The sequence below is a fragment of the Thermobia domestica genome, chromosome 11, assembly GCF_964235325.1.
Source record: "Thermobia domestica chromosome 11, izTheDome1.hap1.1, whole genome shotgun sequence".
Classification (NCBI taxonomy): Eukaryota; Metazoa; Arthropoda; class Insecta; order Zygentoma; family Lepismatidae; genus Thermobia; species Thermobia domestica.
This window is the reverse complement of record NC_137464.1, coordinates 267,409,865-267,428,259: the sequence shown is the minus strand read 5'-3', so window position 1 is coordinate 267,428,259 and position 18,395 is coordinate 267,409,865. Positions and strand designations below refer to the sequence as shown.

General features: G+C 33.9%; 1 protein-coding gene across 1 annotated transcript in view; it reads left to right on the top strand.

Annotated features, from left to right (window-relative positions):
* The window catches only part of LOC145665066 (uncharacterized), a 133,938-nt gene that overhangs the window by 90,754 nt on the left and 24,789 nt on the right, over window positions 1-18,395 (top strand). The window contains exons 14-17 of the mRNA XM_081732326.1: window positions 7,246-7,381; window positions 10,145-10,422; window positions 13,906-14,079; window positions 14,200-14,376. Of these exons, the coding sequence (XP_081588452.1) occupies window positions 7,246-7,381; window positions 10,145-10,422; window positions 13,906-14,079; window positions 14,200-14,376 (765 nt within the window). The remainder of the gene's footprint in view (window positions 1-7,245; window positions 7,382-10,144; window positions 10,423-13,905; window positions 14,080-14,199; window positions 14,377-18,395) is intronic.

Sequence of the window (18,395 nt, the reverse complement as noted above, 5' to 3'; positions counted from 1 at the left end):
TATATAAAAATATAGTGTTATTCAGTTAACAATATTATTTAGTTTCCTTCTAAGAAGCTCTACTTATTTTTTCTGTTAATTTTTTTATTTCTTCACTTCTGCAAGAACTTCGTTGTTAAAATAGAGTGTGATCATCATTAAAATTATGCAAGAACTTCAATGTTAAAATGGAGTGTGATCATCATTAAAATTCTGCAAGAACTTCATTGTTAAAATGGAGTGTGAACATTTTAAAATTATGCAAGAACTTTGTTCATAAAATAAAGGGTGAATCTATTAAGAAATATGTTTTGCACAATGGTAAAACAAATTTCGTATGTTTTAAATAAAATATTATTGTAAATATTTAACAGTACAATTTTTAAAAATAATACTTTATATACCAATATTTAATCAAAGTATAAAAACATAATCATTCAAATATGTATAATATATAATTATACTTACGATGATCTTCTAAGTAAATCTGTTATGTATTCTAAACTTGATAAAAATCAGGATTTCTTCCTTCCTTTCTTCTTTTGTTTTTTTTTCTTCTTTTGTTGTTTTCAATTTCAACAACTGCAACAATACAGTTAATATTAATACTCTTTTCTAAATATAATATTTTAATATTTCTTTTATTATATGTTTCTATGAATTTATTCACTAAGTAAATGTTGTGTTGAAGGTACGGTTACCAGCATACATATGATAATATTTCCTTAGCAACGGGGGTATATATACACAATGCCTAACAAAAAAAATAACAAAACCGGTTTAAAACAGTTTAAACACCTGTAGCAAAGCAAACAAAAGAAATTTCTAGCACTACTAACAAAGGAATTTTTAAACCCACTAACATAAGGTACAAATTACATCATATTGTGTAATATTACTGTTACTAAATTTAAAATATGTTAAAGCATCTGCGTACGAGATTACAAAACCAAATGCTTTTGAATACGAGACTACAAAACGAAATGTGTTTGGGTACGAGACTACAAAACGAAATGCGTTTGGGTACGAGATTACAAACTCTGTTGTAGCTTATACAAGTAGTAGTGTTATACTCTACGTTAATATTATAATTATTATTTTGGACGGTAATTAAATTATATTTCATGCAAAATATACGTATACAAAACGTGTACGGTAAATCATAATACATTTTTATGTTTATGTTCGGAACCATTCGTGTAATACATGTATAAACATGTACACAAATTGTAAATAAACTCTTAGGTTTATGTTCGGCAATGTTCGGAAAAGTTCGGTTAAGTTCGTGTTAACTTGTTTAAATTTTTTAATTATTAGTGTTTTAAAAATAATGTATACTAGATTAATGCAAAGAAAACACATTAAAATCCATCCGCCATGTTTGTTTCTGGAAGAACGCCACCTGTACCATAATATTCACATTAGTGTGTATAAGACTGTGCGTGTGTGTACATGTACCATAGCAAGTTACCGAGTGTTGTTTGTTTTTTATAACTGGCAATACCCCGCGCAGTTTCCGGGCGGTAATATTTTACGCGTCCCGCGTCGCAAAAACCTTTTTCCGGGTGCAAATACCGCGTGGCGCGTACCGGTCGCGGTAAAAAACGCGCGGCGCGCACCGGTCGCGGTAAAAACGCGCAAAAATGGTATTTATTTTAGTAATATTATTCATTTTACCTATTCATATAAAAATATATCTTTTAATAAACATATTTCCAAAGTTTCAAAAAAATCGACGCCATATTGTTTATGCAAATTCATTAAATTTTTATTTTCAATTTACATTGTTCTAAGCTATATAGTAGTGTTCATTAGGTCCTAACGATTAAGAAAATACTTTTCTTTACTTTCTACGACCAATAGTTTGGCCAAAAAAGCAAAAAATAAGAAAACTGTACTTTTGGAACACCCTGTATAAAATCAAAAAAATTAAAATTGTTCAAATGTATCATGTAGGGTGTCTTTCTATATAGATTTTGACCTGATAAATCGATTTCTGTAGTCCATTTTGTTCTACGATGAATAGTTTAGGAGCTATGCCCATTTAATATTATTTTCAAGTTACATTGTTCTAATTTGTATAGTAGTGTTCCTTAGGTCCTAACGATTAAGAAAATACCTTTCTTTTGTTTCTACGTTTAATAGTTTGGCGTAAAAACCCAAAAAATAAAAAAACTATACTTTTGGAACACACTGTATAAAATCGAAAAAATTAAAATTGTTCAAGTTTATCATGTAGGGTGTCTTTCTATATAGATTTTGACCTGATAAATCGATTTCTTTAGTCCATTTTGTCCTACGATGAATAGTTTAGGAGCTATGCCCATTTAATATTATTTTCAAGTTACATTGTTCTAATCTGTATAGTAGTGTTCCTTAGGTCCTAACGATTAAGAAAATACCTTTCTTTTGTTTCTACGACCAATAGTTTGGCGTAAAAACCCAAAAAATAAAAAAACTATACTTTTGGAACACACTGTATAAAATCGAAAAAAATTAAAATTCTTCACATTTATCATGTAGGGTGTCTTTCTATATAGATTTTGACCTGATAAATCGATTTCTGTAGTCCATTTTGTTCTACGATGAATAGTTTAGGAGCTATGCCCATTTAATATTATTTTCAAGTTACATTGTTCTAATCTGTATAGTAGTGTTCGTTAGGTCCTAACATTCAAGAAAATACCTTTCTTTTGTTTCTACGACCAATAGTTTGGCCAAAAAAGCGAAAAAAAACTGTACTTTTGGAACACCCTGTATATAAATTTCAAAAAAAAATAAAAATTGTTCAAATGTATCATGTAGGGTGTCTTTCTATATAGATTTTGACCTGACAAATCGATTTCTGTTGTCCATTTTCACCTACGATGAACCGTTTAGGATTTATGACCATTTAAAATTATTTTCAATTTACATTGTTCTAATCTGTATAGTAGTGTTCATTAGGTCCTAACATTCAAGAAAATACCTTTCTTTTGTTTCTACGACCAATAGTTTGGCCAAAAAAGCGAAAAATGTAATGTTAGAGCCCTACATACCCAGCCACCACTGTTAGCCCCCACAAAAAATTGTTCAAATTTATCATGTAGGGTGTCTTTCTATATAGATTTTGACCTAACAAATCGATTTCTGTAGTTCGTTTTATCGTATAATCAATCGTTTAGGAGCTACGCCCATTTAAAGTTATTATACGGAAAAAATTTTAGTCTTTTTGCATCAACGCCACCTATATAGCAACACATGTCAGTAGCATACATGCTTTTGTGCGGTTAGCATCAAATCGTATCGGTCTCGTGTTATTTGTACAACCGGCATTCCCTCATACGTTTACCGACGAAATTATTTTGTCGTTTCCCGTCTTTTTTTTCCCGCCATATATTAGTGCTTCGTATGTGCTTCAAACATCAAACAAAACAATTTATCCTAGGTAAGTATTAACATTTTAACATTTCTATACTTCACATGTACTTTTTAGTACACTATAATCTATCTTTACATAGGTATATCTGATAAATTCATTTCTATTATTTCAAATGGCACACATATTTTTAAAGAAAAAAAATACTCACTTAGAATCTGAATAAACAGCGCATATACGCCACTGATATCAACATAAATTATTCGATTTCGTTCATTTCGTATTCCTTTTCTCATGGCTTACACAAACTTTTGCAGTTTCTGTGTTCAAAAAAACAAGATTTCACCGTTCCTTCTTTCCTTGTAAATTCCATTCCATTCAACTAGGAATAAAAAAAGGGCCTGAAGCAGCATTCAGGCTAACTTCACCCCTCTCACGCACACTAACGCATTTATGTGTGTTTCCCGCATCTATCGTTCGCGCTCTTCAAGTCAAACTACAAACAAACAAAAATCCTCCCTACCGCAACAGCTAGCACTCCGGTCCATAGCGTACAATGAAGCAAACTTTTTTCTTTTTTTTCCTCCCTCTCTCGCTCTCGCTTTGTTATATGTTCCCGTTCATACCTCTATTGGTAGGTAGGTAGATAACTTGTCCGTTCACTATGGGCTTCTTGGTGTTTTAAATCGTCTCATAAAAACCATTGAGGAAATGCACAACATTTCTGGTTTCCGTGTTTCAATCTTCACAAATAAGTCTCATAACAACGGTTCTATCTGACATTTGTCCAATAAATAAAAACAAACACAAGTCATTTTAATTCGTGTAAATACATTTAAAATCCAAGTTCAATATTTATTTATATAAATGGTAAATTTTAACTTACTTTTCCCTTCACGTAATTCCAAAATTATTCTCCAAACAACACACTCACAGAAAAAATACACAACCCGACTTTCCACAACGCTAAAAGCAGACTATATAATCTGGTCTCATTTCAAACTTCGTTATATATATTCGTTAACCTGGGTGGTTCCAGCGTTCACACACACACACACACACACACACACACATACACACACACACACTTCCGTTTTTTCACAAAACAAGTACAAAGCTATTCTTTAAAGTTAACAAGAATCTTTTCCACAAAAAGGACTTTTTCTTTCTTTCTTTTTTCATTCTATCGGCGTAGAAAACAATTTTCTCTCTAACAAGTCAGAAAAATCTTTTTTTTTCTAAAAAGAGTTACGTTCAAGTCGAAATTACAGGGAGTCTCATCCCTCAACAATAAATGTCACATACATTTTCTCAAATAACTTTCTATATCCTAACAACTTAAAAGATCTTTTTTTCTTTCTTTTCTAAAAAGAGTTAGACATACAGGTGTGTCGCAACCAACATGACGTTTTCTCATCCACACACAAAAAAAGTTTCGCTTTCTATTGTAGTAATTTTAACTATTCCCACGTTAATTTAAACTGGTCCTTTGCTCAAAAGGACACTACACTTCCCCCTATGCAATCGTGTGCCCTGTCTCTCAGTATGGGGCAATGTAACACGTAACTATCTCTTTCTTACATTCTCTCTCCTTCAGTATACTCATTGCTATTTCTCCATAGGGTGCATGTTACAGTCCCAATTAAACAATGTCCAGAACACAGTACACCCCCTCCACCTCCAAAAACCTGGAACACACATATACAACCAGGTGTCTCCTATTTCTTTCTTTTTCACATATTTTTCAGTTTCCATGTAGTAGAAATCACAGTCCCCCAATTAAGCAATGTCCAGAGCACAGTACACCCCCTCCACCTCCAAAAATCTGGAACACACACATACAAGCAGGTGTCTCCTATTTCTTTCTTTTTCACATATTTTTCAGTTTCCATGCAGTAGAAATCACAGTCCCCCAATTAAGCAATGTCCAGAGCACAGTACACCCCCTCCACCTCCAAAAACCTGGACCACCCAAAATTACAGTACACCTGTGTATATGTTTCTTTCTTTCTTTAGTAGACATCAAAGGGCTCTCTTTCTCCTACGCCATTCTTACCTAACATATAGCTATGCTTTATCTAGAGTTTCCCATGTTTCACATGTCTTTCTCACCTCCCATGGTTAAAGTATTTTCAGACATCCATATCTCACTTTCAACTCAGACTTTCTTCTTTCTTTTAATGACACAAGGTCCCAATTGTAACAGTGTTACAAAAAAAGCTTGTCAATTTCAAATTCTATCTTTTTCTTTCATGTTTCTCATGTTTCTAAATTTATTTGACATGTCTTTCTCACCTCCTAAGGTTAAAGTATTGTGCAACATCCATATCTCACATTAAATTGGCACTTTCTTACTTCCTTAATTGACACAATGATGGAATTACGAGACAGCTACATAAAAAGCATCTCATACGTTTATAAAGGGTGTTTGTCGGCAATCCATTGTTCTAATACCTCTCCTACTTTTGAGCACATAATCCACTATTCCTACTGTCCAGAACTTGAACATACCCAAGCCATTCTGAATTATGCTACCGACGAGTTCCAAAGAAATGCCCAGAATCTCTGACACAAGTTTTTCTAAAAAAGGTAAAAAGTGAGAAACCGGGGAGCAGACAGACTATAATTACTATTACATAAGTTTACTATACACTTAAAAACTATATAAATAATAGCTTAAATTATTTTTGTCACTCAAAAACTGGGGTGGCCTAGGCCTTCCGGCCCCGGGCTATATCCACCACTGGCTGAAATGCTGCAATTTTCAAGAATAATGTCACAAATTGCATCCATGATTTCGGGAAGAGTCATTGCTTTTAATTATCCTGGATGTAAAGCATAATTTGTTGAGAAATCGCCACGTTTATACTAAACCACTTACTTCTTCACCACTGTATATAACGGAGAAGAGTCCCGTGGTGTTTCACTGATTTCCTAATTAATTTACGTCGATGACTTTCATTGGTGGAACCAATATGTTGTAATAGGATCTGGATGTTCGTGAAATTATCTGTTTGGCACACTAATCACTTCAAAGGCCTGAGAAACAATAAGAATTTCATTATTAATAAGAAAATTTGTATTTGTACATACAGAGATATGTTTTTTTAAACTACGGTTTCATTTTTCTACCTAGTACCTACACTCCTTCTGGATTGGACTAAGATATTTTCAGCAGCTCCTCGTAAATTCTCTCTCTGTCTCTCTCTCTCTCTCTTTATATATATATATATACCACATTGACTTGATCCCTAGTCTTTCGTTGCAAGCACTGCTATCGGCTGAAGGAATTCCACTCGCTTTCTCTCGCTTAGCAACAGCTGAACCCTTATTGGCTCAACGCGTGGGTGTGTGAGGGTGTGGACTTTAGTTTTCATTTTTGCCACGGCTCAAGACATTTTGGCAGCACAATAGACGAACGTGTTACTTGTAGCATACGCGAAAATAATTCAATTTATGTTTAGGCTTCAAAGGTTTCATTGAAAAATATTTCATGTGCAGACGTTACTTATTTGTTAGTTCCAAATTTTACTTGAAATAAGTTTAATTTATAATCATATAGGTCTAATATGAAAACAGCAACGAAATTACACAATGTAATGTAAAATAAGTCAAACGTAATAAATATGTCATTTTTGGTATGGCAAATAGCTGCCCCCCGAAAATGCATCTGCCCCTCCTTTGCCCCCCTAAGAACTTAAAGCTGGCGTCGTCACTGGACGCATCCATAATTTGCAGTGTTAGGATCTCGGTGAATTTCCATGTATTTGTTTCTTTCTGCACTTACTTCTAAACCCATGCATGCAATATACAATATTTTTTTGCATATTGCATGTATGTGGTACATTCAGTATGCAATATTTTAAAATCTTGTAATACTAATAAGTGTGTTGTAATTTGTGTTGTAGATGGAGGAGCTGATCCGAAGTCTCCAATAGGCACAGCAGCTGCCTTCAGTAAACCCAATCGTCAGGCGCTTCTCCTAGCAAACACCTCTCTTCTGTTGGAGTACGCTTCCCAGGAATTGCTCAGCCAATTGAACAGGTGAGTTTGCATTGCACAAGAGTTGGTGCTCCACAATTGTAACATTTTAAAGTTGCACATACGAAGGCACGATCAGCCGAAGACTAACTTAAAATCGGAAAATGAAAAATCTACTACTGGCTTCAAAAATTGGCAAGGAAAATTCTTTATCGAAGATACATAATTAACCCTTTTGGGATTTCCACTTTTTGAGGTAAATTCTAGACTTTCAATCAAACGGCTACTGTTTCCTTACTATTTATCGTAGGATCATGGTTAATACTTTTTTTTTTTTTTTTTTAAGAATATAGAATCCTTTCCAACGGCACCACTCGCTTGTCCGTATTATACACCAGAAACGGGAAAATTGGGGATAATAGGAATCTGAAACTCTCTTGAAAAATACATAATTATGTACACAATGCGTGTGCAAAATTCCAATATAAAGGTAAAATGTTCAATCTTTTATATATATCTAGGGCTGGATCCAGGATTTTCAGACGGGTGTCCATCAGTAACTACTAGTACACTTGAATTAAATTTGAGTTTTTTAAATACCTTTAGGCATCTGTGATGTAAATAAGGAATTGCTATGGAAATGCTAAGTGTCTGGTCTCAGTGAATCCTTTTTCTTCAACATTCAGAAAATTGACTTCCACTACAACTTTTGCAAAACTCCGCTTTCTTTTAAGTCCCAAATGGAAGCATAAAACAGCAGAAATTTTCGGAAACTTGCTATTTTTACTGCTAGCTTCTCATTTTAGATACTATATACGCGTATTTACAACGAAGGGAGTGCACGTCTACTGGTATTCCGGGAACATACACAGTATATGGGTGTTCTGGGAATAAACCGACAAACATCGCATACGTGTACAGGATCTCAATACAAGAAAATTCTTAATCTGCAACTTTGGTCGGAATCGCCTAATTACGGAGACAAGAACAGTTTAGGATATCACCCTACAACCAATTCCATTAATTGCCTTAAGGTTGGTTTAAAGGGACAAGTTTTTGTCGATAGATGGCAGTACAATCTTCGTATCTCTTCCATGTATTTTTTACCTTTCACGAAAATTCACGATTTCTGTTACAAATTTCAACTTACAGACTTCAAATTTTTAGAAAAGTAACTTCATAAGCTATCGAAGGCAATAATCCATGCCGATTTTTTATTTACAATTTTCTTCATTGTTGAAATGGCTTGATTATTGAAATGGATACCCAAACCTTTAACAATGGAACTGTCTCAACAATGAAGAAATTTCTAAATAAAAAATCGGCACTGATTTTTCCCTTTAATAGGTTATGAAGTTCCTTCTCTAAAAATTTTAAGTCCCTACGTTGAAATTTGTAAAAGAAATTGTAAATTTTCGTGAAAGGTAAAAAACACATGGGAGAGATACGAAGATTGTAGTGACATCTATCGGCAAAACTTGTCCCTTTACACTAACCTTAAATTGGCCGCATCTTCGTAATTATCCATTTCCGATTACACAGATAAACTTTTTTTCTTGTATTGAGGCCTTAACACGTATGTGAAGTTTATCGGTTATTTTATTCAGACCAACGAAAAATTCCACTAAATCACCTTAAATAGCCTTCGTCTCCATAATTAAGCATTTTCAACAAAAGTCATACATAAACATTTTTATTGTGCGCGAAGTATTAGGTTGTTTACTCAGTGTAGCTATCCTAGCTTCAATTCCACTAATGCCCTTTCTTTCAAAATGGAAGCATTTTTATATAAACATTCACACAATATGTTTCAAATTAATGCGGATTTTCACTTCTTACAGTACCAGAATTTGTACACACTTACAAGATTTTGGTTAATAAAATCCAACCATACCATTCTATTCACAAAGGTGTACAACAAACTAGCATACCAGTCTTAGAAACTGAATACTAGGTAGTCTTCACACTAGGATCCTCTGCCGCTCGCGTGAGCTGCAGCTGCTAACTTTACATTGTCTTAAATGTATGTCTTCACACATGTGCTTCCGTGCAAGTGAGTCGCCCGCTCTGAACTGCTATGAAAATCACCTCGTCAGTAGCTGGCTCGAGCGGGCTGCTGGCAGGGAAGAAAATAACACGAATTCTTACGAAAACCCTTCACACGTGAGCGTGAACTCAATTGGAATGGAGAAAAGTGTACATATATTTGTTGATTTTTTTTTTCATTTTGGTGTTACTCTGATGAAATGCACATTTTATACTATTCTACAGTTCATCAAACGAAGATATAGACATTCTGAAGTAACTGATTTTTTTTTCATCGTCTCTCAGTTTAGGAAACAGACTGTAAAATGAACATTCTTCCAGTCTTGATCGATTTATAGGATGAATCCGCATTGTTCTATATCTCTTTTTTCTTTTTTCTTGCAATTCATCGCTAATTAAAAGCTGCATCTTCTTATAGCTCTAGCATGGCTTCCATTTTGGTATAACGATCTTTTCTGCGGCTCAGAAGTATTCAATGCCTTCACACTACAGGTTCACATGAGATGCTCACAAGATCCTAGTGTGAAGGCAGCCTAACACATTTAAACGCAGGTTAAATAAAATGTTGCAGAAGTATACTTATTTTACAGGATAGATGAATATTTTGATGGAGATTTAAAATGACTTCTTCAGTGAAGAGGCATACAGTGTAAACTTTAGTTACATCTTAGCATACTTTTAGTATTTATTATTGAAGTATGTTGAAATCATTGTGTGTAACACACACATTAAGGCAAATAAAATCAATGATCTATTAACTTATGATGTTTATTTTTGTAGAGGGTCTGATGTTCGTGCTAAGCGCCAGCTGAGGGGACCCAATGACGACGCTTCATCCCCATTGGATGACCTTCAAAACGTAGACATTACGTCATTCATCCCTCGTCCTCAGCGAGAACCTGCATCCAATGCCTGCGAAGAGAGCGAGGATCAGAGAGCCTGTGACCCCAACTTCCTTTTCCGGTCGTTCAACGGTTGGTGCAACAACCTCCGAAATGTTGACGTTGGAACCAGTCTTTCCCCTCTCAAGAGACTTCTACCAGCAGTGTACGAAAACGGTACAAAGAGACTTTTATCTTTAATTTTAGTTCAATTGGAATTTTGTGATGTTTGATGAATTATCTATATTATGTATTCCCTGTCTTAGACCGCATTGCCACGTTACATGAATCTTGTAGCTGTCATTAAAAAAAAAAAAAGAAAATCTTGAAACCCTACCATATTCTACCATGTAAAGATAGTATTGCAAAGAATATATAACTTTTTTTTCATCTTGCAAGGAGTTGAATCATGTGCAACTTCCTTGGTCGTCTTACTTGCTACCTGCTATCGCCCTTCCGCTGACATAAAGGAAAAAAAAACAGTTTCGCCGCTTCCAAAACAACGGATTCTTTGGGACAGGGAGGGGAAGTTCGCCAAAATACATGTTTTTAATGAGGAGGTTCACTATTTGTCCAGTAGAATGCACTGCTGCATGGGTGGAGATATTTTTGTTGCTTTCAGAAAGTTGTAATGTGTAAACAGTAAATAGAAAAATTGGGTTGCAAGTTTTTTTTTTTTTTTTTTTTTTTTTTTTTTTTTTTTTTTTTTTTAATGACAGCTAAAAGATTCATATAAAATGGAAACGTGGCCTTATATACAGTCGATCAACGAACATCTGTTTTAGCATAATGAAACTACCACTTGAAAGCAGAAACTCAAAATTTTGCATCTTATAGTGAAAGTATGTATGTACAGGGTGTATCAAAAAAGACTTTACAACTTTGAAAACTCATGTTGATTTATTTCTTTAGCTTACACACATGGTTTTTGTGTTGTTTTGTACCAAATACATCATTTTTTTTTCTTTCTTTTTTACCGTATATCTAAAGAGGTTCAATGGGACTTCCATTGGTATTGCGGCACACATCCCATCTAAAGTCGATATAGCATTTTCATACAAAATTCCTTAACCAGCAATCCTCTTAGTGTCTTTTCATTCTTGCACCATTTGTATTTTGTATGGTTTGAGATGCAACCGTTTTCTCAATACACGCCAAACTGCTATGTGTGGGACATGCAGCTGTCGAGAAGCACGCCGCGCCAGATTGATTTTGTAGGACTGTTCAGAAAGCTTTGTCTCAGTTGCTCTACAACGTCTTCAGTCGTACAGGAACGACCTGAAGGTTTGTTGTGTCTTACTGAACATCTAGTTTCAATGAAACACTTATGCCACTAATAAATAGTAGGCCTACTGGAAGCATCTTTAACATACTTTGTAAGAAAATTACGCTCCACAGTTTCGCAAACTTGGGTTCTTTAAACCAAAACACTTGACTAACACACTCGAGACTAGTGAAGGCAGCTATCTTTGCTGCAACTGCTGCTAGCGCTTGCGGTGCCTTGTTTGTTAACTAGTGTACTACGTGAGTCAAAACTTGATATATTTTGCTACAAAATGACACCAAAACCATGTCTGTAAGATAAATTAATAAATCAATATGAGTTTTCAAAATTGTAAAGTGTTTTTTGGTACATCCTGCATGAATTGCTCCAAACTATACAATAAGTTGCTTGATTCCTTCACAACTACTATACCAAAATCTATAGTTAGAAAAATTAAGAATTAAAATTAAAAATTAAGTCTGTGAAAATATAATTGTTTCTAAAAACTAATGTCAGAAAAAATAACGGTTAAAATTAAATGAATTCAAAATTAATTGATTACAATTAAAATTACAAATGACAATTTACACTATGCAATGAGAATTATCTTTAATTATGAAAGTTAATGTAACATTTAATGGATAAAGTTAAAGATATGAGAAAATTAGTTTGCTATTATTAAATTTATTGTTTTCAGTTAAAACTGCCAATCAATATGTCATAAAAATAAATATCATAATATTCAGAAATATTCATTTCACATGGTTTTCGAAAAAAAAACTAACGTATTTTTTTAATAGATACAACTTTTCATGATTGAAAATTAGCTTTGAAAAATGTAATTGAGCAAGTTAAAATAATCAACTTTTAACTGATCGATTTCGTTGTTAAATCTTTTAACGGACCAATCATAAGCTTGCCAAAACCTTCCCACATCTAAAAAGTATTTGTTCGAATTTCTACTAAACAATTGTATCGTTCTTATAATCAAGTACATCGATTACAAAATATGATATTCATTATATCTTATATAAAATCGAATAAGTACTCGCCGTGTAACCATAGGATCAGAATCAGAGTGTTCTTACCTTGCCGTAACGGTGCCACAAGTGGAAGCACATCCCGTCATCTACACATTGTAATTATGTAATAACTACTTGGTCGTTCAGAGCAGAGTTGCTATTATCGCTGTTGTAAACTCACAAAGCATGCGAAAGATTATTTATCAGATTTTATAATTGTTATACTTGTTGTAATTTAACATCAGAGACACTCCTAGAAATGAGAGAAATTGAGGGATGGTCAATTTCAATATCAAAGAAAAGTTCGTATTATAAGTGTATCATCTAAGTATCTAAAAAAAAAAAAAAAAAAAAAAAAAAAAAGGATAAAAAGGTAAAATAAAAATGAAATGAAATTTTTGAGTTTTACCTCCGACGGTTGTGCCTGTTAGGCTAAAGGAGACGGTGATGATGAGAGATGAATGAAATGGTTGAATGAAGGAAGTGGGAGATCTCAAAGAAAATCCATGCACACGGTGCTTGTCCACCACAAAGTCCTCTTAGCATGAGCTGGGATCGAACCAGAGACCACACACCACTAGTGATCGCTCTACCACTGATCCAGCGCGGTCCTTAGAATTGAAAGGAAAAGATAACATAAAATTGATTTCAAACACACTTCATTCAGAAGTTCTCTATCATAATTACTTTCAACTGTAGGGTTGTAACTTTGTATTCGTTAAAGGATTCGATTTTGTAGGGAATCGGTAGTCATTCATGCTAGCAGACGAAGGTGGCAATAGGGTCCCGTCAGACACTAGAGACTTTCCCTCTGTTATGTATAGAATTTGCTGCTGGGGATATTAGATACATACCATAAAGAGAGGCCGTTTATTTTAGTGCTAACAAAGTTTCCATTGTTTTGTACTTGGTGTATTCTAAAAATTACGTATTTAATAAATGTATAAATGATAACCCTATTCTAAAATTTAGCTGTTTACTGGTTTTGCAGATTATGACAACTGTATATTCATAAAAGTGAGCCAAAAAGGCTAAATAAATAATGTGATCTGGCAACTAGTTTTTCCTTGTCACGTGCTTCACCATGGTAGGTGAGGCATAATGGTTTATTGATAATGTTAGTGCTTATTTTCTGGCTCTTGTATTTTTTGTCTAATAACGAGCTATAAAAGTTTGAAATTCTCTCAGTAATCGAATAGCAATAAAGGTGATCACACTTACGATGTACTGACCACATGTCCCCAACGTAAAAGTCCCCAGCTGACAGACTTAAGCCCTTTGAGCCCACTGAATATATATATCTTCAAAGTACACAGTAAAAAAAATAAAATTGGAATAGTGAAGAGGCTCAATATTTGTGTGTTTGTTTTGCAGGGATTTCTCAGCCACGCTTTACGTCGGTGACAGGTGAGCCTCTTCCATCGCCACGTCTTGTTTCGACGGTGGTTCACGCAGACATCAGTCATCTTCACAACCGCTACACCCTGATGCTAATGCAGTACGCACAGTTTCTGGATCACGACATCTCTCTTACGCCCATCCACAGAGGTAAGTTGAAGGCAGGACCCTATTTTGTTATCATAATTTAATTTTACTTGTTATCATTTACAATAACCTGTTTTTGAATGCCAAAAACATGGATCCTTCCATTTTGATTCTGTTTTATAGGATTCTTCACTTCTATTCCTGATTGTCGTGACTGTGATGCCAGCCGCACTGTTCACCCTGAGTGTCTGCCAATTCCAGTTCCTCGATCAGATCCTTACTATCCGCCACTGAACGTCACTACTGGAAGACCCATCTGCCTCTCCTTCATGAGATCATTACCAGGTCAACAGCAGCTAGGTGAGTCACCTGATGGTTTCTTCAACTTAATGGTATTGAGTATATCACTATCTTTTCTTTTTCACTCATGACATGGGCAGGGTGCCTATTGACCTGGAAAATCTTGAAAACTTGGAATGTACTTTTGGACCTGCAAAACCTGAAATTGAATCTGAAACCTAGATTTTTCTCAAAATTATCAATTTATTTAACTACTTTTAGCAAATTTTAAAGAAGTCCCACGAAGAAAATGAATATTAAATCAATAAGAAACATAGAAAATGTTGTACTTTAAAAATACTCGAATCTTAACACATTATTAGTTTTACTTAGTGTTATCATACAGGCATAAAGTTCAAAAGTAACCTGGGTAGCTAGGATTCCTTCTTTTAGTTCAATGAGTTTTGAATATTACTCTTAGATCAGACCTTTACTGTTAGCTTGGTTGTACTGAAATAAGTTAATTGTGAATTCGGAATAACGTTATTTTGTAATATGTAACTTCTCTATTTCTGTTTTTCTAGTCTGTCCTTCACTGTAGTAATTTCAGGTCTGAAAACACTAACATAAAATTACGTAGCAACTCTAAATCTATATACTTAATACCTACCACAGAGCTAGAAGTAAGATCGATTATCAAAAAAAAAAAAAAAAATGAAGACGAAAAATTCATCTGGGCCTGACGACATTCCTAATTATTTCCTTAAAATATGTCTCGAATATTTTCTTATACCTTTGACTAATACATGCTATTCCTCTCCTGAAACGGGAATATTTCCAAAAAGATCTTAAACTTTAAAAAATAAGACCAATACACAAAAAAAAGATCAACTATTGACCTAGGAAATTATCGTCCTATCTCTATTCTATCTGTTTTTCCGAAAAGTTTGGAAAAAGTTATGTATGACAGATTGGTATCCTTTCTGGAATATCTTTACAAATAGCCAATTCGGTTTTAGGAACTGCAGGTCAATTAACAACGCTGTAGTTGCTTTTCTAAGTAAGCAAGAGAGAGCAGAAATAAAATATCTGGATTTTTTTTCCGGATTTCACAAAAGCCTTTTATCTTATTAATCACAAAATTCTATTGAATAAATTACATAGTTATGGTATTAGAGGTCATGCTAGTTTATAGTTCCAATCCTATTTAACTAACCGCATGCAATATGTGGAAATAGGAACAACCAAGTCAGAGGTAAGGCACTTAAGGCACATTAGGCATGGAGTTCCACAAGGGTCGATTTTAGGTCCTATCCTTTTCTTAATATATATTAATGATCTTTCCGATTATATAGTTTCTAACAAAAGCTTTTTTTTTTTTTTTTTTTTTTTTTTTTTTTTTTTTTTTTTTTTGCTGATGACAAACATTTTAGTTGACATCGCAAATAAACCTTGCTCTGAGGAATACATATTTAAGAACACGACAGATAATCTTACAGAATGGGTAAATGCAAACCAACTCAACTTAAATATAGCGAAAACAACAATAATGAATTTCAATAAAGAAAAACTAAACTGTCTAAATATACATCAAATCATGGGCAAAAGTGAGGGAGAACGCGGGTGGAGGTCGTCCCCCCACTTCCAGAAAATATCTAGCGTCCCCCACTTTATAAAAAAAATACAATGGGTAAAGATAGGCAGGAGGGATGGCGAGACGTCATGCGTCCTCCTACCTTTTCATATCCACTTTTACCCCTGCATCAAATATGTATAGGTGGGAACTCATGTAGGTATCTGACACTTGTAAATTTTTAGGATTAAAAATACTCTAAAGTAGTCTAAGTAAATGTGAATGATTTGTTAAGGAAACTAAGCGCGAGAGTCTACGATATGCGTGAACTTAGTAAGGTTCTTACTACGGCTTCAAGTTATTTCGGCTTGATCCAGTCAATTCTAACGTATGGAATCATTTTCTGGGATAATACCTGTCATGCGATAAAAGTATTTATAATGCAATAGAAAGTGCTACGGATAATGCTATCAATTACGTTTCATTCACCAAGTAGACCACTGTTTCAGAAACTTAAAATATTACCATTGCCGTGTATATACATTCTCGAAACATCATCATTAATACATATGAATAAAATAAACTTCCAATTTAATTCGGCCCTACATTAATACAGTGAAATCTGTCAACTTGGCCACCTCTCTAAGTTGGCCACCTGCTTATCTTGGCCTAGTTTGTCTTGAACCTGCATTTTTCCATAAGACATTCGTTACTTACTACTCTATAAGTTGGCCACCTGTCTATCTTGGAAGTTGGCCACACTGAAACAATGTTTATCCTATGATGATGATGATAAATTTACCTGCGTATCTTGGCCACGCAAAATACCGTTTTTTTTTCTTAACTCTTTCGTATTTCCATATGAGAGGCAAATGTTCTGTATTTGTGACTGGAGAAAAGAAGCTAGGATTCCCGCGATTTGCTCTTGGAGGCCAATTTCCAGAAGACTACCCTGATAAAGGGGTGGTAAAGGAAGATGTGAATAAGAAAAAGCACGTACAGGAATTCAGGAAATGGTTGTACGTATTTGTTTACCCTGTCTGTTTTCGTAAAACCATTAGCTATATCAGCTCCTCTCATCGGTGGTGAGCTTTAGTAATTCCGGTAGATTCTCAACGTTAAAACTAACCATCTCAATTGTCAACTATTGGCACCTGTCGGGTTGTCAAAAGATAACGGAGTTTTTGATATATGAATTCCCTCAAGATTTTCTTAAAACATCTTTTGCTCCGAGGGAAACACTTCTAGCTCATTAACAAGAGGTAGTAAATGTACAATGTTAGAATGTGCATATCTCCCAAAAAGAATAAAACAAAACGTCTAGAATGAACCACCATTCAGTAACAACTGAATGGAAGTCATATAAAGTGCATATGAATTTTTCAATTTATAACTTAGCTTTTCTTGTTTTCAATCTGAATAACTCAGTGTGCTATAATATGAATTTCAATAAACTGCATACATACGCTTCTATTTCATGGTTGTTTGTGTTATTGTGTTTTCAATCCGAATAATTCAATGTACCAGAGTAGCTTTCAGGAAGAGAAAGGTATGCACATATATTAAACATACTATAGTAATATTTTTAGTACTGTATATTTTTATGATTACTCTATATACATTATTATAAGTAGCTGTCGTGCCACTGCTTATTAAAATTTTATAATCAAATAATAGTAGAAATCCTATTCTAAAAATACAAAAATCACACTTATTTTCTGTAAGTTGGCCACTTTTCGATGGAACCGATGGTGACCAACATAGACAGTTTTCACTGTACATTATTAGAGCGACCAATCATATTCGTATACAAAATTTCCGTTTAACAAAAACTCAAAATTCGTTATACCACATAGGAATAAAACCCTATAATAAATTGTCAAATTGTGTCAAACAATGCCAAACTTGCAGTTTAAAAGACATGTCAAGTTGTTGTTACATAAACATCTTTTCTATAGTTTAGAGGAATACCTCTAGTCTGATCTTTCTGTATAATATCAATGTTAAGATTTACTTGAACGTCAAATATATAAAACAAGGTACAATTAATTTTTTAAAAATACAATTTTAGTTTAGTATTATTGTTATGTATATATTTTGAATGTATAATATTTATACTATTAATTCTTGTACTGTAATAATGTATATCTTGACGAACGCAGAGTTCTTAAGACGGAAAATGAAATAAATAAATACATATATATTACTTTGTATGTGTATTTTCCTACTTTCAGTGAATTAATAATGATAATCCATGGAGTGAGTAGTAATGGCCATTTCTTATTTATAAAGAATATGCAGTGAAATGTAATAATGTAAATTAACATATGCTTAGAATTTAAATTAATAATTTTTTAGAACTTTCTCATGTAGTAGAAACAAAATAATAATAATAATAGAAAAGAAACTACCAAGGCATATAAATAATACGGGAGTTAAAGGTGAGAACTCTGCTTGCTTGTGTCAGCTGCTGCGCATTTTTCTCAACTGATTTTCTGACAAGGGTTCGTTTTGTACACAATGGTTA